This window comes from Lonchura striata, chromosome 5, assembly GCF_050655825.1.
Source record: "Lonchura striata isolate lonStrDom1 chromosome 5, ASM5065582v1, whole genome shotgun sequence".
Classification (NCBI taxonomy): Eukaryota; Metazoa; Chordata; class Aves; order Passeriformes; family Estrildidae; genus Lonchura; species Lonchura striata.
The window spans coordinates 72,834,780-72,859,789 of NC_140707.1; the positions used below are offsets into that span (position 1 = coordinate 72,834,780).

Below are 25,010 nucleotides of genomic sequence, written 5' to 3' on the forward strand. Positions count from 1 at the left end.
GTCTCATTTCTGGTATAAAAAAAAAAAAACAAAAAAAAAAAACCAAAAAAAAACCAAAAAAATCCCAACCAAGTGTGAGGCGATCATTATTTTCCCCGCAGCTTTGAATTCCTTGACACACGAACAAGCAGATGAGATGGGAGGACATATTTCTCTAAATGCTGAGCTGATCCTGAGCTCATTTGTTGCTGCTGTGTAAAACAAGGAGGGAAAAAGGAGGGCAAGAGCTGTTCCCTGGGAGCTGATCCGCATCCAGATCCAGCCTGCTCCACTCTGCCAGCCAGCCCCGGGAATGGGGAGGGAAAAAGGGGGAATTGGTTATTTTTTATTTTGGAAACATGCAGCATTTGTTGTCGGAACACGGAAAGCCTGGTTTGAGGTGGCTTTTGGGGAATAATGGGGGCATAATGAGCCATTCCTTGTGCTGAGTGAACTCTCTGCGTCTGCTGCTGTGTCAGGACTTAATTTGGGTGTTTTATGAAGTGCAGCCCTCATTTATTCCACTTTCAGATGCCCCAATCTTCTGTCGCTTGGCTTTTTAGCAGCACTCTGTGCTCAGTACAAATGACCTCTTTTGGGGCCTCCAGGGAAGAGCTGCTCCTCACACATCCTCAGTGCTGATAAGCAACTGAATTGTTTTTCCTGGCTCTGCTTTGTAACAAATCATGGATGCATTGATTACGTGGTTGGGATCTGCAGGACTTCCAGCTCAGCTTCTTCCTGCTGCTCGAGCTTTAAATCCCAAAGTTGAGGCTGAAGAAAGGATGGAATCTTCTCCCTTGTGGGTTTCTCTTAGTTGTGGGGTCAGTTGTTTTAGGAGTGGGTTCATCCCACTGGAATTTGAAAATGAGGGGTCTGTGCTTCCTGTTCTTGACTCAATCATTTTTTCCTGGAAAAATGTGGCTCAGGGGGACCTTGTGGCTCTCACAGCTCCTGCCAGGAGGGGACAGCCGGGGGGGATTTGGGATCTGCTCCAGGGAACAGGGACAGGAGGAGAGGGAACGGCCTCAGGCTGGGCAGGGCAGGCTCAGGGTGGGCACAGCAGGAATTTCCCCATGGAAAGGGGGCTCAGGGATTGGCACTGCCCAGGGAGGTTTGGAGTGCCCATCCCTGGAGGTGTCCCAGCAATTCCTGGAGGTGGCACTCGGAGCTCTGGGCTGGGGACAAGGTGGGCATCGGGCACAGCTGGGACTCTGATCTTGGAGCTCTTTTCCAATCTCAATGATCCCAGGATTCTCTGAATGTGGGAAGGAGAACCACCACAGAAACAGTGGAGTGTAGATCCTTCTAAATAAGGAGGGGGCAAGTAGCTTCCTTCCCTTTTTTCTGGCATGGATTTACTGTGAAAAGTAGAAAATATTTTGTGGATGAGGAGTCCCAACAGCTTCCCACTTCCTCAGGACCTGGGGCAGTTCCTGGTGGATCCCATGGGTTGACTCTGCTGACTCTCAGATTCTGGAGATGCATTGCTTGGGTCGCTGTTATTTTCCCACCCTTTCCTGCTCCAAACTCCCTCATTCGATGCATTTTTGTTCTGCTTGAGATGCAGAATTTTCCTAATTCTGAGAGAAAAGACACAACCTGAAAATGCTTCCAAGAAGTAGGAGTTCAACAGGTATTTCCAGGCGCTTTTCCTTTCATCTCTCCGTTTTTAGAATTCCGCTCCCTTTGTTCACATCCTGGCAAGTGACAAATTGGAGATGAATGGAGAAAAATTATGGAAAGCTTTGATTATTTTTCCTGTGGGAGGAAAGTTTTTGTTCCCAATGACTTGAGCAGCGTTTCTGTATCAACGGTGGCATTTAACCAATTGTCATAAAAACCAGTTCTTTTCAGAATTTGGGAATATTTATCCTAGATGCTTCCAGCAGTAATGAACAGGGAGAGATTTTTAATGGAACAATTTTATTTAGAGAATAACTCATGGATTTCATTGTGGATGTGCTGAGTGAAAATATTCCCATTCTTGGGAAGGTTCTCCTTGTGACAGCAAGACTTTGTCTCACTAGAAATGGTTAATTAATCTATTTTCAAGGAATTATGGAATATCCTGAGTGGGAAGGGACCCCAAAGCATCACAAATCCAATCCCTGGCCCTGCACAGACACCCCAATAATCTCGCCCTCTGCAGCCTTGGGAATGTGCTCATTCCCTGGGAATCTGTTCCACAGGGCAAATCCTTCTGTGGAATTACTGCTCCAGGTCATATCTGTTGGGTCAAGCTAAAGAAACATGAAAAGTAAATTCAAATATGAAGGATTTAAAAAAAAAAAATTGACTCTCTCATCTAATGAGTTTTTTGTTATCCTTACCTCTCTTTTCTACTGCCATCCCTTTATCCCATCTCAGTGATGTCAGGATCAGTTCTCCAGGAAAATTGTGGATTTTTGGTCTTGGTCAGAGTTTGTCCTTAAGCTGTGGTTTAAGGGGTTGGTTTGTGTGTGTTTACCATAAATCCTAAAACTTCTCTAAGAAAATGAAAATCCTGGAGTCACAGAATGGTTTGGGTTGGAAGGGAATTTCAAACCCATCCCATTCCAACCCCCTCCATGGGCAGGACACCTCCCACTGTTCCAGGTCACTCTAGGGTGAGGTTTCCCAACATGGGTTAGGTGGGAGACTGGGAATTGGGAATTCCTGGCTGGGCTGGGATTCCCAGAGCAGCTGTGGCTGCCCCTGGATCCCTGGCAGTGCCCAAGGCCGGGTTGGACATTGGGGCTGGAGCAGCCTGGGACAGTGGGAGGTGTCCCTGCCATGGCAGGGATGGCACTGGGTGGGATTTGAGGTCCCTTCCGACCCAAGCCACTCTGAGATTCTATTTTATGATCTTCCAGCTGCAATTGTGGATAAATTAATTTTAAAGGAATATATCAATCCTTGCTGGTGGACAACAGGGCCCAATCCAGGGACAATTTACCAGCTCCACTTTTCCAGCTGCAGGAGACAGTGGGGACATAAAAGTGCCACCAGATGCCACCTTGGGCAACGTTTCCATCATGTCCCTTCCCAAGTGATCAGAGCAGCGAGGACTGGATCGTTTCCCCCAGCTCCCTTTTCTTTCTGTGCTCCATCAAATCCCATTTACAGCACAAACCCCTTCCCCAGCTCATCCATCTCCAAACCCTTGGAACGCCTCTTAAAATATCCAAGGTACTTCATGGAAGCCTGGCTGGCAGAGCTTTGGTGGCCACATTGGGATGCTCCAGAACTTCCCATTCTGTTGGAGCTCAGCTTTATTCGAGTCATTCTTCCTTGGTAATAAATTCCAAATAACTTGGGAAAAGGGACTCATCCTGCAGGAATTAGATTGGGAACTGAGCAGAGCTAATTAAGGAGAAAGATGAGGCTGAGTGATGATCTCAGGTGCTGAGGGGAGCAGCAGAAATAAGTTATTCCCATTTTCCATCAGCTGGAGAATCCAGCCCTGAGTCCTCTTTCCTTGATTTTTGACTTTGCAGCTGGGAATGGGAAAAGGAGTTTTTCTGCCTTGGAAAGTCAATTTAGCAGCTCAGAAATGTGCTGGGTCTACTCTCAAAATATCTGCCTGCTGAAATATTTATATGCAAATATTGTATTAATAATGAAATAAAAATTGTTGTGAGAGAAGGAAGCATTCCCCGTCTCAAATGGGACTGGGATTAATGAGCTAAAAACTCTTGGAACTTTAGGAAAGTCATTAGGAGAAAATGTTTGAACAGGTAGGGTGGCCAATCCCTGTGGGAATTTACCAACGTCATGGAATTGTCTTGTGAATGCAGATCAGGAATGTGCTAAAACTCCCAAAGAGTGAAATCTTCCAGATTATAAAATTTTAATTATGAAAACTCATTAAAAAGGGATAACCAAGGAATCTGACAAATCAAGTGGGGCAAATATCTGGATTTTTAAACAAATCTTTTATAAAACTATGCTTAGACAGGCTGGAATGATGAAGGGAAGCAGAATTTGCATTTAATATTAATATTATTTACATTTTTTTTTCCTCCTTATGATTGAAGATTTGTGTGGGAAAAGCTGATTAATATTCAGGACAAATATTACATAACCCAATCCATTCCCAGGCTGGTGCATTTATCACTTTCTGAATGAATTCTTCCTCTGGAGATAAAAGTTGGGTTTAATTTGGGCTGTTTGTGGTGGGAGAAAGAACAGCTTAAAAACAAGTTTAGAACAGGGTCAATTTTTTTTTTAAATCTGAGCCATTTTTCCCCTTCTCTTCCAATAAAATAATGATCTTAACAACTTGAAAATATCGAAATAATGGTGCTCCCATTGCTTTCATCATTTTGATTTGCTTTCCAAAGTGTTTTTTTTTCCACTCTGGTCGTTGTATCCGAGGAATTCCACATTCCTGCCCAAAAGGATTTTCCCAGGATGTGGAAGAGCTTTAAGCTGAGCTTAAAGCTTTGACCTTCCTGTGAGGATATTTATTGCCACATTTATTTTATATATAAATATGGAGAGATTGGGGCGCTCCAGATGGGTAATTCCCATGTTGTGGTTTTTAACCTATGGATCATTCCCTGTTCCTTAATTCCTAGTCCAGAAACTTCCCAGAAAACTGTAAAACAACAAAATCTATTCTCTAAGATCCTCATCTGATCGAGGCCAATTTCAGAATAACCCAGAGGCAAGGATGGATTTGGGTATAATTTATCCAGATGGAGCAAAGCAGGGAAAAAAATAGGGAAATGATGGATGGCTGGATCGGGAAAGAGAAATCCCAGGAGCTTTTTGACATTTAGCAAGGTCAAGGGCAGCGTGAGTGTGGTGACCTGGGGAGGTGATGAATATGCAAATTCTGGTGCCATGGAAAATTTAGATGAGAAGCAGATAATTTGAATTTTTTCATATTTTTTTACTAAAATTATTATCACAGACAGAAATTCCTGTCAGAAATTCCAAAGAAACAGAGCACTCCAGAACCTGAATAAACAGAGATGTTATTGAGGGAGGCAAAATGGAATTATATATACTGGAGGTTTTTTTTTGGGAATTGGTCTTGGAGAGGATAATCCTGCACTGTCTGAGGGCAGGAGCAAAGATTCTTCCAAATAAAAATCGTTTGGGAAGAAGAAAAACCAGGTGGGAAGAGATGTAAATATTCCATATGCATATTTAAAATAGGAAGGGTCAGAGCTTTGGTTGCTCCAAACCCCATCCAACCTTGAGCACTTCCAGGGGTGGAGCAGCCATAACTTCTCTTAGTCCTAATTAATAACAGGTTAAGAGGTTGGATTTGAAGGGAAAATGGGAATTCCAGCCTAAAAGGGCTGAGGAAAACCCATGAGATTATTCTCTAAACCTTGTGGAATTCAGGGATATCCATCCCCACAGTTATCATGGGAAGAAGGTGAGCGGCAGGATGAGACGGAATGTTGTGGTTGGAATATAAAGGAGTCACAAATACCAAGGACAGCTCAACAGCAACCAAGGAAAGGTAAATTGGAATAATTAACTTGTCCATGTAGTTAATTTTTAACAGCAGAAGATGCTGAGTAAATATCATTCCTTTGTTGTCCTGTAATACTTAGGAGATTAATTCCCATAATTACACAAAATATGGATTTCAACAGAACTGTGGTTGCAAAGTGCAGCATTAAAAATTAAGATTATTTGGATTGACACAGGGCACAAATAACACTGTCCATGGATGCTGCTGGAATTCATCCCAGCTGGTGTTTTAGCTCCATAAATCCCTCTCCTCCTGTCTCACTTTCCAATATTCAACTTTGTGCTTGTAATTGCCTCATAAAACAGAGTTTGGAAGGCAATCCACAGATTTAAAGACAAGCTGCTGCTTTCCCCGTGCTCCCTCCCAAGTCCTTTGGATTTTATTCCCAATTCCAACATCCGCTGGATCAGGAACAGGCCTGTCTGCTGCTGTTAATAGGGAGGTTTGCAAATCATTTTGCCTGTGGAGGTGGGAACAGTGTCAGCAGGAAGATTCCTTCCAGCAGGAATTAAATTAGAGCTCTTTGTGTCCCACAAAATCAGGTTTTCCAGTGGAGATGGGCCAGAGGATGTTGGATTCAGTATTGGAGGTCCTGGATGCAGGGAACGCTGGGAGGGTCTGTGGGAAAGATGATTTTTTTTGGAGAGATTTCCTTTGGGTTCTACCAGGCTTTGAGGAGCCACATCAGAAGTGAAATCACTGAAGGCAAGAGGAGTCTTGAGTGGAATCACTGAGGTTGGAAAATCCCTTTGGGATCATCAAATCCAACCATTCCCAGCACTTCCAAGGGCACCACTGTCCTCAGGTGCTACAGAGCTTGGAAATGCCTGCAAACCTCCCTGGGCAGTGCCAATCCCTGAGCCCCCTTTCCATGGGGAAATTCCTGCTGTGCCCACCCTGAGCCTGCCCTGCCCAGCCTGAGGCCGTTCCCTCTCCTCCTGTCCCTGTTCCTGGAGCAGAGCCCGACCCCCCGGCTGTCCCCTCCTGGCAGGAGCTGTGAGAGCCACAAGGTCCCCTGAGCCTCCTTTGCTCCAGGCTCAGCCCCTTCCCAGCTCCTCAGGAACTCTCCATTCCCTTCCCAGCTCCTCAGGAACTCTCCATTCCCTTCCCAGCTCCTCAGGAACTCTCCATTCCCTTCCCAGCTCCCTCAGGAACTCTCCATTCCCTTCCCAGCTCCTCAGGAACTCTCCAGCCCCTTCCCAGCTCCCTCAGGAACTCTCCATTCCCTTCCCAGCTCCTCAGGAACTCTCCAGCCCCTTCCCAGCTCCTCAGGAACTCTCCAGCCCCGTCCCAGTTCCTCAGGAACTCTCCATTCCCTTCCCAGCTCCTCAGGAACTCTCCATTCCCTTCCCAGCTCCTCAGGAACTCTCCATTCCCTTCCCAGCTCCTCAGGAACTCTCCATCCCCTTCCCAGCTCCTCAGGAACTCTCCATTCCCTTCCCAGCTCCCTCAGGAACTCTCCATTCCCTTCCCAGCTCCTCAGGAACTCTCCATCCCCTTCCCAGCTCCTCAGGAACTCTCCATTCCCTTCCCAGCTCCCTCAGGAACTCTCCATTCCCTTCCCAGCTCTTCAGGAACTCTCCTGCCCCTTCCCAGCTCCCTCAGGAATTCTCCGGCCCCTTCCCCTCTCCGTTCCCTTCCCTGGACAATCTCCAGCCCCTCCAGGGTCTTCCCACAATTTCCCCCAGGACTGGAGGTGCCCAGCACAGGGGGAATGGAGCAGATGAAGTTTTTGCATCTGTGTCCTTGGCTTGCTCCTCATGGATCTCACCCTGAGTGTTGTCCAGCTCCTCTGCCTGCCCGGGGGAGCTTCCATGGACCATCGTTCCCTTAGGAATCACTCCAGTCATGATCCATCCTCCATGGAATTGCTGCTGTCACCTCTCTGTGGAGACCACACTCATCTCCTTGGCGGGGGTTCTCCATGGGCTGCTGCTAGGAAATTCCTTATAAACAGGATTTCTCACACTTCCTTACATCCAGAAGATCTGCACAGAATAAAGGGAAATTTCACACCTTCCATTTCTGACTGGTTTGGCAAATAAAAGCAGGGCCATTCTAACTTTTTTTAGAGGAATTGTTATTTCCAGATAGTTCCAACCCTTGATAATAAATTCAAACCATTTAAAATTGATGCATGTCCCTCACAATTGATCCATATCCCTCACAATTGATCCACATCCCTCACAACTGATACAAATCTCTCATTTTCCAGGCTCCATTGCAGTTCCAGTGCCCATTAATAGATATTTTTATCATAAAACCACTTTTCTCCTGCTCTCATTGACTGTTTCCCTCCAGATGGGGCAGTTTATTTGGATTTATTCGAACATTCCGATGGATTATTGGCACATTTTATTCTCTATCAAGGAACAGCCTGATCCTATCCTCATTTTCCAATCTGTGTCAGGGTTGGCTTGCAGGGAGGGGTGGAGACACATAGAAATCCCATTCCTGGATGGGAATTCCCATTCCTGGTTAGGATGACAGGACTTGGGACTGATTTTTCCAACAAGGGATGGTGATTTTTTCTTTTAGGAAGGTCCTGGCTGGCAGTGGAGAGGCTGCAGATTCACACTCTGCTGTAATTTGTTTTATGAGGATAATTATGATGTATCTGGGCAATGTAAAATCATTCCAAGAAATTTCACAGAGCCTAGTAATTTCTGGAATTATCCATTGGATGTTGGGTTTGGTGCCCTCAAGACACTGGGAGCTACGAAGGAGAAACAGCGACATCTCTACGTCCCCTCTGTTGAAATCATCTTGGAATCCTGGAATATCCTGAGCTGGAAGGGATCCCAAGGATCCTCCAGTCCAGCTCCTGGCCTTGTCCAGACCCCCCAACAATCCCTCCTGTTCCAGGCTGTCCAAATGCTCCTGGAGCTCTGGCAGCCTCAGGAATGTGCCCATTCCCTGAGGATCCTCCTCCTGTTGGGTTTCGTTATCCTTTGCAAGAAATCCATGACTTGGAACCTGGAAGACCAACTATAAACCCATGGAATGGCTGAGGTTGGAAAGATCATGGAGCCCAGCAGGATATCCAGCCAAGGTTTCCACATCTCTGTCGGAATTGGAAAATCAAAAAATCCCACGATTGTTTGGGTCGGAAGGGGCCTTAAAGCTCCTCCAGTTCCACCCCTGCCGTGGGCACGGTCGTTGTCAACCTTCAGAGTTCTCCAAACTTCGTGGATCCACTTCAAGGCCAGGCTGGATGAGGCCTGGAGCCACCCGGATCCCTGCTCCAGGAAAAAAATCATGGATCATTGTTGATTTCTGCCTCATGGACCTGTGCTTTGACTGATGTGGGGAAGAATCCCAGAATCCCAGAATGGTTTGGTGGGAAGGGACCTTAAACCCACCCATCTCCAGCCCTGCCAGGACAGAGACACCTTCCACTACCCCAGGTTGCTCCAAGAGGATTGAGAATGGTGGGAAAGCAAGGAAAACAGGAAACTCGTGGTGTTCCAAAATATTTTTCATGGCAATCCCACTGACTATGCAGCGCTCCCAAATATATCCAAGATGAGCCCTGATGGAGTTTGGGGAGGAAATGAAAAGAGAGAAAAAGATATTCCTTCAATAACCTTGAAAATTGAATTTTGGAGATAAAACAGGGCTTGATAAAGTTGGTTGAGTGGGAAGATGAACTCCAACAGGAGAGGAAACAGCTGGAGGAAGGAGAGGAGCAATATCTGGATTTACTGGAAACAAAAAGGCAATTCTGTGTAAAACATTGGGGGAGAAAAGCACACTTTGAAGCAATAATATAGAATTTTAGAGACTCCTGTGGGAGGAGGAAAACAAGGAAATGTTGGAGTTCATTCCATTCAGCATGAAATTGTTGGACACAGAAGACAAATCCATCTGCCCCAAGAGCAGCCCTGTAAACAGAGGTGATATCCCTTATTTATGCATTTATTTATTTAGTTGTGAGGTTTTTTATTTAGTTGGGGTAGGACCTAAATGCAAATCCAGGCTTAAAGACGGTGAGCAGGGCCTGAGTCCTTGGAATCTTCCAAATGGGATTTAATTACTCCCAGCATTCAGGACCAGAAAAATCCAAAATAAACACAAACCCTGTTTCTCTGAGGTTTTTTAATGTCGATCTACTCGGGGCAGTTTAATTTCAGAGCAAGGCTCTGCTTCAATGCTGGACATTGGGCCACTGCTGAAGTGGGGAATGTCATGGGGTGGTTTTATGTCAGGAGTTGTATTTCCTTCTTTTCCTGTGGCCACGCACAGGGCTGAGCTTTGGGGCACTTTGGGGTTGGTTGGAGGGACCTCAAATCCCACCCAGTGCCAGCCCAGCCATGGCAGGGACACCTCCCGCTGTCCCGGGGTGTCCCAATGTCCAACCTGGCCTTGGGCACTGCCAGGGATCTGCTCTGGCAATTCCAGCCCAGCCAGGAATTCCCAATTCCCAATCTCCCACCCATCCCTGCCCTCTGGCACTGGGAGCCATTCCCTGGGTCCTGTCCCTCCATCCTTGTCCCCAGTCCCTCTCCAGCTCTCCTGGAGCCCCTCCTGGCCCTGCCAGGGGCTCTGAGCTCTCCTGGAGCTTCTCCTCTCCAGAGGAACATTCCCAGCTCTCCCAGCCCGGCTCCATAGGAAAGGTTTTATCCCATCGCCGTTTCAGCATCATTTGGTGCCTCCATCAATGCTCAATTTCAATGTTCCTTCCTGTAAAATAATTTGACCCCTTTTGAATGCTGGAAGTGATGAAGGGAAAGAAGCAGAGTTTGTATTCCCAAACTGATCATTCCACCTCACTGAGGGCTCCTTGTCCTGCTTGTCCTTCTCAGGAGACAGCAGGAATGATCAGGGAGAAATTCTGAGCTGAGAATTTGCTCCAATAAATTCCCATTTTTCCCCTGTCCTGCTGCTCTGAGCTGTTCTCTTCAGGCCCTATTTTTTTTTTTTTCTATTTTCTTTAAACCTTCCCAAAGCTTTTTAAATTTTGGAACCTGAGGACAATTTGCCCTCCAGCTCTGACCCGAGTCCCTCTCATTCTCCACGGATCCCGGGCTGAGACATCCCCAGGGTTTCAATCCCTGACCCCAAATTTTCAAGCCCTGACCTTGGCTGCTTAAAAATAGGGGCAGTTCAATGAATTCCATTTTCTGAGGTTTGTTCTAAGTCCCAGGTTCTAAAGGAGATGAAAGCCTCAACTGGCCCTGAGGTAAATGCATAATTTAACTTAAAGCCACAACTTCTGCACATAAAACAGGCCCCAAATCTCCCAAGGACAGAGAAAGAAAGAAATTTGGGGGGTTTATTGGTAATTCTCTGCTCTGATCAACAAAAGCAAAACCCCCATTTGGGTCTAAAGTGACCTTGTCCACAGGAGAAATAAAATATAGAGGTGAAAAGTGATCTCAGTTTCGAGGCAAATAAAATTTGTTGCAAGCACTGTCCAGAAGAGCAGTAAAAGCAGGATTTTGGTGCTGTTTGAAGTCCATACATTTGTTTTATGTGCACATTTCTGTGCCTTCTGCTCTCCTCACAACATCCCTTTGCCCCCCCTGTCCGAGTAAAAAACACTTTTTATTTCAAGCCATCATGGTGAGATCTCCCCCAGGTGTTTCCAGTTTCTCTGCTCCTCTGTCTGGCTGGTTTTTCCATGGTTATCCCTGGTTTATTTGGCACTGGAGGCTGTAACAGCCTTTTCCATCACTTTTTAGGAGCGTGGGCATGGTTGGGATGTGGTGACCCCAGCTCTGGGGGTGAAGGCCACCTGGGCTGGCTGAGCTGTCCTGGAGGCTGGTGGCACTGGTGGCATCTACAGGAGGGTGCAGCCAGGTGGGATCAGGCTCTTATCCCAGGAATCCAGGGACAGGATAAACGGGAACAAGACTCAGCTGGCGCCAGGAGAAATTCAGGCTGGATATTAGGGAGAAATTCTCCATGGAAAAGGGTGTCCAGCCTTGGGAAGTGGTGGAATCCCCATCCCTGGAGGGATTTAAATCCATGTGGATGTGGCACTTGGGGACATGGGGCAGTGGTGGCAGTGCTGGGAAGTGTTTGGCTTGATGATCTCTGAGGATTTTTCCAGCCTAAAGTATTCTGGGATTCTCTCTGGAATGATGAGGCTGCTCCAAGGGCTGCAGCTTCCTTGTTTTACTGTGGAAAAGTAAAAAACTTGGAGCAAGGAGCTCTGGGAGAGGTTTCAGGAGTGGGGAGAGCAATTAAAATGCAACATTAATGATTAAAGGGGTGTGTGCAGATCTGAACTGGTGTCACCTGGACCAGCGTCACGGGTCAGTGACAGCCTGAGGGGAACCAGGAGCAGAATCCAGCGCGTCCCTTGAGCCTTATCTCCAATTTCCAATTTGCTTTTCTCACCTTTCTCCCCTATTTTGTCCTCCCTTCTGGGGTATTTGAGTGTCCTTGAAGGATCCTGGGAGGGTGGGGAGGGGCTGGGATGAATTCCCAGAGCAGCTGGGGCTGCCCCTGGATCCCTGGCAGTGCCCAAGGCCAGGCTGGAGCAGCCTGGGACGGTGGGGGTGTCCCTGCCATGGCAGGGCTGGAATGGGATCATCCCTAATATCCCTTTCTTCCCAGCCCGTTCTCCATCCTCTTCCCTGCTCTGTTCATGTCCAGTGGAGTTCAGCCCCACAAATAATGGAATGATCGCTGTAGGAATGAGTAAAAAAAAATCTATATATTTTCCTGCTAAATATTCCAAAGGAATATTGGTGTGAGTTGATCCAGGAATGAGCAGGATGTTGTGCCCTTTGCTGGATCCCTAAGGGAGGAGAGTTGGTTCAAATCCCAAATGGAATCCCAGAATGGTTTGGGTTGGAAAAGACCTTAAATCCCACCCCATCCCACCCCAGCCATGGCAGGGACACCTCCCACTGCCCCAGGGTGTCCAACCTGGCCTTGGGCACTGCCAGGGATCCAGGGGCAGCCACAGCTGCTCTGGCAATTCCAGCCCAGCCAGGAATTCCCAATTCCCAATCTCCCACCCATCCCTGCCCTCTGGCAGTGGGAGCCATTCCCTGGGTCCTGTCCCTCCATCCTTGTCCCCAGCCCCTCTCCAGCTCTCCTGGAGCCCCTCCAGGCCCCGCAAGGATCTCCTTGGATTCTTCCCTTCTCCAGGTGAGCACCCCCAGCACTCCTAACCTGGCTCCATGAGATTTGAGGTGGAAAATGCTTTAAAATGAGCACAGAGGGTTTTTTCCCCAGATCACCAGTGGGTCCATCCTCCTCCAGAAACATTCCTTAATTCTGGTGATGGAAGAGGCAAATTTGAGATCCAAGACCTGCCCACAGAGAAGGAGGAACAACTCACGGCTCCCCTTGTGAGCTCTGTAGGATTAAAATGTTTTTCACTGCTGTTCATTGATTTATATTCCAGCCAGGACAATTTTAATTCTGTAAAATCCAAGGAACAGCAGCAGCAGAGCCCATAAAAGACACTCAGAAGAGCAGAAACCTTTAAAAACCCACAGATTATTCCCATTTCATGTTTTTTTAAGGTAACTCCTCATTATTCACCCATCCCTTTCTGGCCTCAGCCGGACAAATCAAGCAAATCAAGATTTGCAGATATGGAGAGAAATGAATGGTGCAGCTTCGCCCAAAAGTTTTTATTTTATCCATTTGTTTTTACTCATCTGAGTATTTATCACTTGCAAATGTTGCACGTGCTCCAGCACAAATATTGAAGCTCAGGAACCTGGGAGTTGCTGGGTGAGGCTGGATCTGGATTTCCAGAGAATTTAATGCCCTGTCAAGGAGCCAAACCAGGACAGAGGCACCAGCCTGGAAAATCCCAGCAAATTCTGCAGACAGGGGAGACACCTCGAAGCACAAAATCCAAGTTAGCAAATTCCTGAGAGTGGGGACTGGGATTTTCCATTGTAAATCCTCCTGCAAAGCAGGCACGGACACAGAATGCAAAAGAAAATGAAATTAATAATAATTTTACACTGAAAGTTACCATCAAAATCCCTCTAACTTAAATTTAGGAGCTTGCTAGGGATAAGATGAAAAAATTAGGAGCCCATTATGGGAATCTTTGGAGTTCTGACAAGGACTGAAGGGACAGGACCCAGGGAATGGCTCCCACTGCCAGAGGGCAGGGATGGGTGGGAGATTGGGAATTGGGAATTCCTGGCTGGGCTGGAATTGCCAGAGCAGCTGTGGCTGCCCCTGGATCCCTGGCAGTGCCCAAGGCCAGGCTGGACACCCTGGGACAGTGGGAGGTGTCCCTGGGGTGGCACTGGGATTTAAGGTCCTTTCCATCCCAAAATATTCCTGGATTCCATGAAACAGGGATTTTCCTCGCTGTGCCATGGATATATCTGTGCAGGGCAGGGTTTGGAATGCACAATTCCAGGCTGGACTTGCACACCTGTTTTAATTTACTCCCAGATGTGCAAATGGCTTTTTTTCCTATTTCTAGCCATGATGGTTTCATTTCACTGGAATAAATCCATTATCCAAGGTGTAATACCCCTATTCCAAGCTTTGGCTGGAAAATCACTGTTGTCATTTCACAGGGATCACAATCCCTGTACACTGGGGTTTCCCAAAGCTCCTAAATCCCATCTTCTCTGGACTTCTCTGTGTCCTGAACTCCAGGCTCCATTCAGGCACCTCCAGACCCACCTCAGGAGCTAAAAACCTGGGAATGTGGCTGCAGTGGAGAGTCTGGGAATAGATGGATTCAGAAGTGTTGGATAACATTCCTGTGGGGTGAACCCAATGGAAACCACAAACCCAGTGGAAAGCGAGCAGAAGCACAACTTTTTATTGTGATTTATTTATTATTTCCCTTGCTGGAGCTGGGGGAGAAAAACTCGTTATTTGTTTAGCTTAAAATGCAAATTGAGAGGCCAAAGCAGCGGGTGAAGCCTCTGCTCGGGGCATCACAGTGGAAATAAATTCCGGGAACTTTCTCCTTAACAAATCCCACTATAAAAACCAGGATTTGACCCTCGCCATGAGGAGCAGCTGTGTGGTTCAAACCAAACAAGAATCTCACTCTCATTTCTCTGCATAGCTCCAGAACTTTCCTTTTTCTGTTTCCTAATCCTTAAAACATGAATGTACTTAGGCTAAAAAACTTCATTAAACATTAATAGAGAGCCTGATTTAACTCCAGCCCCGTTTGCTTCCCAAAGATAATTGTGGAAGAGAATGAACCGTGCTCCCTTGGCAGCTTTGCTGGAGATTTTTCCAAAACTAATAGTGGAATTATGAAAGGAATAAGGAGGGAAAAAGTAAATTAAATCAAATTGCCAAAGCCTTGGGGAAGAGCTGATGCAAATGAGCTCAACGAAGAGAAGTCACAAACAGCTCCAGTTTTTCTTCTGTGCATCTGGGAAGTCACAATCCTATAAAAACAATGGGAAAAAATGATGGAAAAACGAGCTGTTAACTCTGGCTGGGGCTTTTATCAGCCCTTTCCTTTCCCATTAAAGTTATTACCTGCAAAAGTGGGATTCGGGAATGAGCAGCCCGAGTTAATTTTCACTTCCTGTCACTGGGGATCATCAGCCCCTGGATAAATGGGAATTGTGGGGTTTAAAGACTTTTTTGACCTTAAAGGCAGGGGAAAATTTCATTTAAAAGCTGTTTATAAGGCTGAAGTAGCTTGATAAGTAAATAAAGCAGGGGGGGAAGAGAGAATACAAATTCCCATTAAAATTGTTGAACTGAGGTGCCACGGGGAGGTGAAATCATTCCCTGGGTTCGGAGCGTTCAATGGAAGCAGCAAGAAAAACAAAGGTGAGAACGTTATTCCAAACCAGAGATGAGTTATGGATGTTCAAACATTCCAAGGATTTACGAGCAAGGGGAGAAAATGACAGAAAATCACCTATTAAAGGCTTTTTAACACCTCAAACCTGGAGCTTCTGTGATATTCCTGTCCCAGAATTCCTGTGCTCATCCTCATGGATTTAGGATCAGGACATTGGATCAGGAGGGTTCAAATCATTCCCTGAAATAATTCCTTGGATTCGGAGCATTCAATGGAAGCAGCGAGGAAAACAAAGGAGGGAACTTTATTCGGAACCAGAGATGAGTTTTGGATATTTAAACATTCCGAAGATTTATGAGCAAGGAGAGAAAATGACACAAGAGCCTGGATCAATCCTGTCTCTAGGACAGGTTAAACAAGAACCCCAGTTAATCCTGGCTCTAGGAGAGGTCCTAAACAAGAACCTCAGTTAATCCTGTCTCTAGGAGAGGTCCTGAACAAGAACCTTGGTTAATCCTGTCTCTAGGACAGGTCCTAAATAAGAACCTGGATTCATCCTGTCTCTAGGAGAGGTCCCACACAAGAGCCTGGATCAGTCCTGTCTCTAGGACAGGTCCCACACAAGAACCTGGGTTAAGTTGGATGCCAAGGATGGTTGCTAACCTGGGTTAGTCCTGTCTCTAGGAGAGGTCCCAGACAAGAACCTTGGTTAGTTCTGTCTCTAGGAGAGGTCCCACACAAGAACCTTGGTTAGTTCTGTCTCTAGGAGAGGTCCCAGACAAGAACCTTGGTTAGTTCTGTCTCTAGGAGAGGTCCCACACAAGAGCCTGGGTCAGTCCTGGCTCTAGGCCAGCTCCCACACCAGAAGCTCAGTGGATCCCGTCCCTAGGCCCGGTTTCTCCCCTCTAACACCCCGCTGCCCTCGCTGTGTCTCCGCAGACCCGCCGGCGGTGGAGCCGGCGTTCCTGGAGCTGCGGCAGGGCCAGGGCCGCGGCGTCACCATGAGCTGCCGGGTGCTGCGGGCGTACCCCACGCGGGTGCTGAGCTACGAGTGGCGCCTGGGCGGCCGCGTGCTGCGCGCGGGGCAGTTCGACCTGCAGGACTCCACCGAGTACACCGTGAGCAGCCTCTCCCGCGACTCCTACGGCGTCTACAACTGCAACATCATCAACGAGGCGGGCGCCGGCCGCTGCAGCTTCCTCGTCACAGGTAGGAAACGTGGGGCTGGGAACTCATCGGCTTTTTCTGTTGGTTTTGAGTGGTGTTTTGGAGGAGTTTTAGTCGGTTTGTATTGCGGTTGGGGGGCTATTTACAAATCACTGAGGAACGTGTCTTGAGCGGTTTGGTTTTTAGCAGCAGTCCCATTGCATGGTTGTGACAATGGGAAGATGCCAGCAGCTCACATCCAAGGCAACAGGCCAAGAACTTAATGTTACAACTTACTTTAAAAGCTTTTTGACCAATCACACAAAGCAAAAGCATATTGACAGTAGTTCTATCCAACCACTAGAAGCACACGTACCTTTGGTTAAAACAATACCTGTTTATTTAGAATACAATACCTACTTATAAGCTTTAAGATACAATGCACAGAGCTCCATTATTAAGCTTAAAACTTCCTAATATCTCACCAGATATAATTTTCTGCAACTTGGAGAGTTATTTTACCTAAGTGTTAATACACTGATCATTGTTCTATTTGTCCTTTCTTTCTACTTCTTGTATAATTTTTCTGCTGACAAATCTTATAGCTACTGCTTAGCTCTAATCACCATCTTACTGTCTCTAAAGTTTGCCTTTTACAACGTACCCAAAACCCTCTAATTTTAAAAAATCCCACACGTTTGTTCGGTTTTCCCAGGGGGTTGGAGTTTCTCTACAGACCTGTGTTCACAGAGCGTTTGGGTTTTGTTGGGTGAGGCTCGATAGACCTCAAGCAACAAAAGGAAGATTCCCAGATTTTGAGGTTGGGATCTCCGGGTTGGGAGTAGCCAGAAGGAGACGAATGGACGTGATGGGAACGGCATCCCCTTGGCAGGAATTTCTCACAGCACAAATGTGGTGGGAACACAGCAAATCCCACAGTTCTGGATGGTTCTGCTCCTTCCAAATGGGATCCAACCTTTGGCTGACACCACTTGGAGCCTGCTGGAGGGGTTCTCACAGCCACCAACTTCTCCAAACCTTGGGATTTTAATCCCAAAGGCAGCTCTGAAGGAAAACAGAAAAACTGTTTGGTCTCAAATGAGTAAATTTGGTTCAAACTATTCATCAGGATTTCGTTCCCAGACTGTGGAAATTTATTCCAAGGCAATTATTTTGCCAGGATTGCGGCAGTTGGGGTGGTTTTAGCAAACCACAAAACTGAAAATTAGTCCTAAAATGATTTCATGGTGTTTTCCATTTCCCATCCCTCCCCGGTCTCATTTAGGGTTTGTTCCATCCTGCTAATTTATGGTGAATTAAGGATGCTGGAAGTAACACTTCTGCTTTTCTTAGTCTTTTAAAGTTAAAACTGACTTTATTTAGGAAATAAATTCTTTTCCACTGCTCTCAGAGCAGTGGCTGTGTTGTGCTCCCAAATCTCAGCAGCACAGATGGAGTAAAAGCCCTGGGGAACTGAAAACGCTGGAAAAAATGATGAAATGGTTAAAAAGGAGGCTTGGATTTCACTGGGAATGTGAATAGAGACAAGAAATAGGGCACTTCTTAGGCATAATTGGAAAAAAAAGCCCAATAAATAACTGCAAGGCAGGAATGCGGCAGTTGTGTGGAGCTTTTGTTTCGGGGGGAATAATGGGTTGTTGTAACCCGTTTTTAGCTGGTTTATTTCTGTTTTTTTTCATGCAGAAAAATAGAAATGTGCTGGACTGGGGCTGCAGAAAACCATTGGTATTCTCAGAGAAAGCTTTTCAGCACAGCATTTCATGCAGCCTGGCTTGAAAGATTTATTCTGACCTCCGAGCCTGCAGAATCTCCTTTTTTTTCCCTGTATATTTTGAGCCAGATTGGAGGAGATGAAAGCCAAATAAATCACACATGGAAAAGGGGTTAATTTATAGCATCTGGGCCAGCGCGAGGCAGATGCAACCTGCCAGTCTCTTCAAAATAAATAAGAAGTGACAAGGCAAATTGTGTTTGTGGGGAAGCAGAGCTGAGTTCATGCTCCTCACCGCTTCACCACCTCGAGAGTTTATTCAGGGCCAGATCATATCCAGAGAGCAACAAAAAGTCCATTCCGGGCTGTGGCTTCGGAAAACCCTGCCAGGGCTGGGAGCAAATAAATCAAACCGGATCTGTGGATGGCAGAGCTGGGAGCTTCCCTGAGGGAGGGTTTGGTGCTGGAGAAGGAGGGGGATGAGCACAGGGAGCTTCTCACTCCCTCCAGCAGCTGCTGGGGTGGCAGAGGTTCCTCCAGGACACACCTGAGCCCTGCTGGGTAACAGCCTGGCCTGGCCTGGCCAGCTGGGGACAGCCCAGGAACAGCTTTTCACCGTGGCCTGGGCTTATCAAGGCAGCGTGGGCTGGTCTCTGTGTTCTGCAGGTTCCCACTTTGCAGAGGAATGAATGGGATCTTCTTCTTCTTATCTTTTTCTTCTCTGTCTCCTTCTTCTTCTCCTTCTCCTTCTTCTTCTTCTTATATTTTTCTTCTATGTCTCCTTCTTCTTCTTCTTCTTATCTCCTTCTCCTTCTCCTTCTCCTTCTCCTTCTCCTTCTCCTTCTCCTTCTCCTTCTCCTTCTCCTTCTTCTCCTTCTCCTCCTCCTTCTCCTTCTTCTCCTTCTCCTTCTCCTCCTCCCTCACTTCTATCTTCTTCCTCATGTTCCTCCTTTCCTCTTCCTCCTCCTTCTGCTTCTCCTCCTCCTCTTCCTCTTCCTTCTCCTCTTCCTTCTTCTCTTTCCACTTTATTTTCTTCATGGTTGTTTTTCTGCATCATTTGAAGCATCAGGACAAGAGGGAACAGCCTTAGGCTGCCCCAGGGAAGGCCAAAATTGGATATTAGGGGGAAATTCCTCATGGAAAGGGCTGTCAAACAATCCCTGGAATCGTCCAAAAACCATGGATGTGGCACCTGAGGCCATGGGATAGTGGTGGCTGTGGGGGTGGACTGACAGCCAGACCTGATGGTCCTAAAGGTCTTTTCCAACCTGAACAATTCCATGATTCTCTGTGCCCCTGGGGAGCCAGTTAGGATTAGGATTATCTACAACTGAGTTTACCTGACAAGTCCTGGTTTGAAGTTCCTCCTCAGTTTGGGAAGTTTTACCCCCTTGAGCTGGAATTTGCTCTGCTGGGGCTGCCCTGGCTGAATTTGTCCCCAAAGTTGTGTCCAAAGAGGGATTTTTAGGTTTTTTAGACAATATTTTGTACCCTATCCATTAAATTCTTTAATCAGGGCTGGATACACATCTGTGTGGGATTCCTTCCTCAATTTCCACCAGGAATCTCTGTCCATAGCGATGGGGCTGGCTTGGCAGGGCTGCAGATTTAATATTAAAACTCAATATTTCAATTATTCATCACAGCCCTGGGTAGGACTAAACAAAGCTCTAATGTCATTCCATGGACTTAATTCCTTTTATCAACCAACTCCTGATCCCACCAGCGAGGGAAGACAGTTTGGAATATTAATTCCGTGTTGTTCTGCCCTGTGGAATTTTTCTGCTGTGGGATATTGCGTTAATTAATGAGCTCATCTTTAATTATTTACTTTGTCTTACATCACCCCGACAGTGCTTCAAGCCAAGTGCAAGATCAAGCCAATCAAGGGCTAATTGGGGAGGGTTTAATTGTTAGCTGGTGATCAGAGCTTTCCCTTTCCTTGGAGCTCTTGGAAACTCTTTGGAGCTGGCGATGCTGAATTGAGAGCCGAGCAAACCCGACAATCCAAACATTCCTTCCTTGCCAATACCTCTGGAAGGGATTATCCCCACCCACGGCAGCACTCTGGTGGTGCCAGGAATTATCCAGGTTGGAAAAGACCTCGGAGATGATCCAGTCCGACCTTCCACCACTAATCCATGGGACACTCAGGTACCTCAGATCTCCGGCCTTCCCTTCTCCCAGAAAACTGGGATTTGAGGAGATGGACACTGGATCATCCCTTCTGATGATCCCAGAGTCCACCTCTGGAAAGAGCTCTTTGGAAACTCCTCTTTTCTCTAATGAAAAGCATCTTTTGGAGCTTTCCAGGAGGAGAACACATGGAAATACTTTGTTTTTTTCCAGATTTTCCCTGATTTTTGGATCTTTCAAGTGGCAAAATGGAGCACAACAAACCCTGGATTTGGTTTTCCCCCCCATCCTGTTTCTTATGGATGGGGCAAGGATGGACCTGCTCCATGAAAGATCTTGGAATTATGGAATGGTTTGGGTTGGAAGAGGCCATGGAAGGGACACTCTTAATGAAATCTTGTTGCTCCAAGCCCCATCCAGCCTGACCCTGGACAATTCCAGGATGGAATATCCACCCCATCCCCTGGCAAACCCTCTCCATGGATTTAAGTCAACATTAACCCAGATTTAGTGGATTTAGGAATGTTTTTTCCTCTCTTTGGGAAATCAGTTTTTCCCACATTTATGAAGGATGAAGACTCAGATGTGCTGGTGATCTTCTCATTTTTCCCAATTCCCTGGGAGATTCCCTTTTCCTGCCTTGTCCAAACCACAACTAAACGTTTCCCTGTAAGATCAGGCACCTCTCCAGGTGCTTTGCTCAGGAATTTCTGCCTCAGCCTTTGTTCTGTGCCCCTGCCACCATTCCTGGTAGCACCGTGGTCCTCATCATGGAGCTGGAATCATTTCCAAATTCCCACTGGAACAGAAATCCCAGAGAAGCTGTGGCTGCCACTTTTGTGAGCTTTAAAATTCCAACTGGAGCAGCAGCATCAGTGCAAAAATTCTTTTCCGTTCATCTGCCAGGAAAAGGGGTTTTTATTTTCATTTAAAAACTTGGAGATTCCAACAGAGCATCTCCTAAAACTGTCCAGCAGGAAAGATCCTTTCCCAGGCATGCAGAGCACGGGTGTTGTTTTGTTTCCTGCTGAATTCCTGCCTGGATTTGGAGGATTGGGATAAGGAGAAGCTCTGCCAAGCCCTTGGCAGCAAATTCTGTCCTGCCCGAAAAACTTGACCAGGGCAACTTAAACCACAGGTGGGAAAGTGGGAACAACAATTCCCACTGGGAAACAGGAATTTTTGCATGGATTTCCTGGTCCAATGCCCAGCAAAGGCAGTGGGCGCTGAGCCAGCAAACACCTGCTTGGCAATTATTCCAGTCTGGAAATTTGGGATATTTACTTTGTCAGAGGAGCAGGCAGTGGCAAATTTTAGGGAAGGGGACAAGGTGGGATTGCTGGATCTCAATCCCGCTTTTCCTGTCAGTGAGGAGAGGAAAATGAAGTTAATTCGTTCCATCCCGAGGCTGGAGGATTGAATTCCAGGATGAAGGGAGAGGGTGGCTGAGGTTTTCCCTCTGTTCCAGATTTATGAATCCTTCCTGCTAGTCTGCCCTCAGGGGAGAAGGAAAAGAAAGGGATTTCACCCCAAAAAGTCACTGCTGGATGTGATCCAGAATGCCAGACAGGTCTGGGTTGGAAGAGACCTGAAATCCCATTTTGTTCCACCCCTTTCCATGGGCAGGGACACCTCCCACTATCCCGGGGTTCCCCAAACCCCATCCAGCCTGGCTTTGGACCCTTGCAGGGATCCAGGGACAGCCACAGGGAGTGTGGCTGTGAAGATTCCTTGGAAAACTTCATTTCAGTCCATTCCTGGTTGCAATTTTGTTTGGTTTCTCCCTCTAAAGAGATTCTCTGTGGGATGTGAGGGAATTGTGGGCTGGCTCAGGAGTGGCTGAGCAGCCTGTGGGATTTGTCAGGAAGTTGGGAGCCCACAGCTGGGAAGGGTCAGGGACAGGGAGGATTAATGCCAAGAGGGAAGAGCTGTAGCTTCCTGGGAAACTGAGAAATTTGGGAAGCCTTGAGGGGCCTGGATGGAGCCTGGATGGACGTGGGCAACTCCATTTGTGGAGGCAGAGCTGTGGGAATGCTCGGGAATGCTGTGATTCCTATGGGCTGGGCGAGTGTAGGGGTTCTGGTTTGTTAATTTGAGATTTCACTAATTTTGAGAATTTTTTTTTTGGCTAATGTGCTAATGGAGTGTTGTGGGTTTAGTGTTGTCTAATCACTAATGTAGTCGCTTCTTGCTGTGAGGTAGGAAAAGTAGGTTCAAAACTTTAAAGGGGTATAAAGAAAAATTTATGAACAGTAACTAAAAGAAAGAGGAATAAGTGCGTAATAAGAATCAGAACTTCTTTTCTCTCTGTAACTTTTTCTTTCTTATTGACAGTGTAATGAAACGAAAGTAAAAATTCTAATCACTTTACTACTTTTAGACAGGGAGCAGCCTGGCCAAGCCCCATCCAGGGGCTGCTCCCTTTCCTTATGTTGCTCCAAAGATCCCACAGAACTTCACCCTGTCCTGGATGCGTTTCCCTGTGCCCTGATCCCATTTTTCCAGGAGCTTCCAAACCTCCCCACTCCTCAGAGGCCACAGTTCCCTCCCTGTGCCTGTGGTGACACTTTATTATTGGTTATTTACAATTCCAGGCCCACATCCCATCCCTTTCCCTGCCCATCCTTCAGGAATCAGGCGTTTGGCACTCCCTGACAAGTGCCACCACCTCCCCTTCCTCACCTGCCATTCCCGTGGGATTTCTGCAGGATTCCCATGGGATTTCTGTAGGATTCCCACGGGTGACACACAAATTGTCACCTCCACACTGAGATGAGGATTTCTTTGGGGTTGTGGACCCCATTCCTTTAGGAATTGCTTCGTGCCAGGCACAGACGTGCACACCTGTAGGGTGTGTGCAGCCATGTAAAAATGAAGGCATGGAATGCTGGCAGGTTTGGATATCTGGGAATGCGAGCTTCCCAAATCTCACCTATCCCAGTGTGGGGAGCAGGAATCTCCAGATCCTATAAAACTGGATTGTTTATCCCTCCAGGCAGCGCCACGCAGCTCACGGCCCCAAAGTGATGGGAAGGGAGCTGAGGAACACCTCGAGGATTGCTGGGATCGGGAATCCCGGGCAGGAGCAGCAGGAATTGCAAAGGGGAACAGGAGCTCTTGCAGGGCTCAGCCAGCAGATGTCACATTTGGGTATCGCTGGGCAGGAGTTGGATCCTCGGGAAAACCCCAGGGAAAGGGAGGAAGCCGGGAAGGGCACCTGGAGGAGGAATCTCATGGATGCCACTGGAGCATTCCACGTTTTTCATACCTTGGGATGTTTGGTTTCTGTGTTTGGAATGGGAACCTCTAAACCCCTTGGAGATGGACAGACCTCAGATAAATTGAAATTTGTGCCCCAGTTAGGCATTAAAAAGTTCATTTTATTCCCAAATCATCCCTTCCCTGCAAGTTGCAACATATTCATAATTCTGTAAATATTTTGGGAAGAAATTTTTCTGGGAAGGGTGGGAAAGTCTCATCCCCAAGTTCCCAGGGGGAGCAGCAGGTACGGGGTTGTCTGTCCCTGGAATTCCCTGGTGCAGCTGCTTCCTCCACCTATTGGGGGGATTATTTATTGTTAATATTTTAATATTAATAGACTTTATGAAGCTTAACCATGCTCAAGTGCCTTCAGCTGCTCAGCCCAAACAACCCAAACCTTGGAAGTCACACCTGGAGGACAGGAAAGACTGGAATTCTTTCCTGGAGGAAAGGGAAGGCCTTGGAATTCATTCCTGGAGGACAGGGAAGACTCTGGAATTCATTCCTTGAGGATTAAGGGAAGGCCACAGATGCAATGGCATCTTTAAGGTCCCTTCCAAGCCAAGTAATTCCCTGATTTTCAGCTTCCATGGTTATGGGGAGGCAGGAGGTGACTGGGATGATCCAGCTGCAGGGTTGGGATGAGGAAAAGATCCAGGAGGAGAACAAATGTTGCCTTTTCCAATTTCAAATAGAGAACAAAACATCTTCTCTTTCTTCCTGCAACCCTTCCATAAAACAGAGATCCTGGAATAAAGCAGAGCACGGGAAGGGGCAGCGTTTTCCATAAATTCAGTGTCTCCCACTGTTTCACACTGTTAAATGCAGTGTTTTATTTGGGATTTATGCTCTCCCGGCATTGTAAAGATGGAAAGGGCTGGAGCTGAGGTTGCCAAAAGGGGAAGCATTTATAAATCTCTGATTTTATATCCTTTCCCCGAATGTGATAGAGTGGGAGCTGCTCTGCTCAGCGCTCACAGCCAGCAGTGCCACAAACATGAGACAGAGCTGCTGCAATTCCCAAAACTCCAAGGAATTGGCAGAACTTGATGGGAAGAGGAGGAGGAAAGAGATAAGGAAATGATTCCTTGAATGCTCTGTACCCACACAATTCCCACTTTTGCTTCCTGCAGGCCAGGGAGCCAACACCAATCCACCCTCTGGGATCTGGGACATTTAGGGACACAGGGGTTGGGGCACTTGTGGCATTGCTGACATCCCTGTGCTGCTCTGCTCTCATCCCAGCTGGAATTTGCAGTCCCCAGTCCAGCAACAATTCCTTTAAGGGATTATTTTCCTCAGGGATAAATGGCTGAGTGATCCCAGTGGAGCACAGGATGAGGAATCCTGCCTGATCACTTTCTCTTTCCTTTTATTTTAAAAACTAAAAATCCCCCAGTCTTTAAAAATAAGGAATATGTACGGCAAGAATGCAGATTTTTAGAGGTGCAGATTTTAGGGGCTACAAATTGACAGCTGAAAAATTCAGGCATCAGAAATGGCTGGTCCTGAGCCAGATTTATTGTCTGAGATCTGAGGATCAAAGGGACGGGAACACTTCAGGG

The 25,010-nt window shown here is 46.9% G+C and overlaps 1 protein-coding gene across 1 annotated transcript in view; it reads left to right on the forward strand.

Annotated features, from left to right (window-relative positions):
• Positions 1-25,010, forward strand: part of MDGA2 (MAM domain containing glycosylphosphatidylinositol anchor 2) — a 193,832-nt gene that overhangs the window by 135,541 nt on the left and 33,281 nt on the right. The window contains exon 9 of the mRNA XM_021536048.3: positions 16,110-16,379. Coding sequence (XP_021391723.1) covers positions 16,110-16,379 — 270 coding nt within the window. The remainder of the gene's footprint in view (positions 1-16,109; positions 16,380-25,010) is intronic.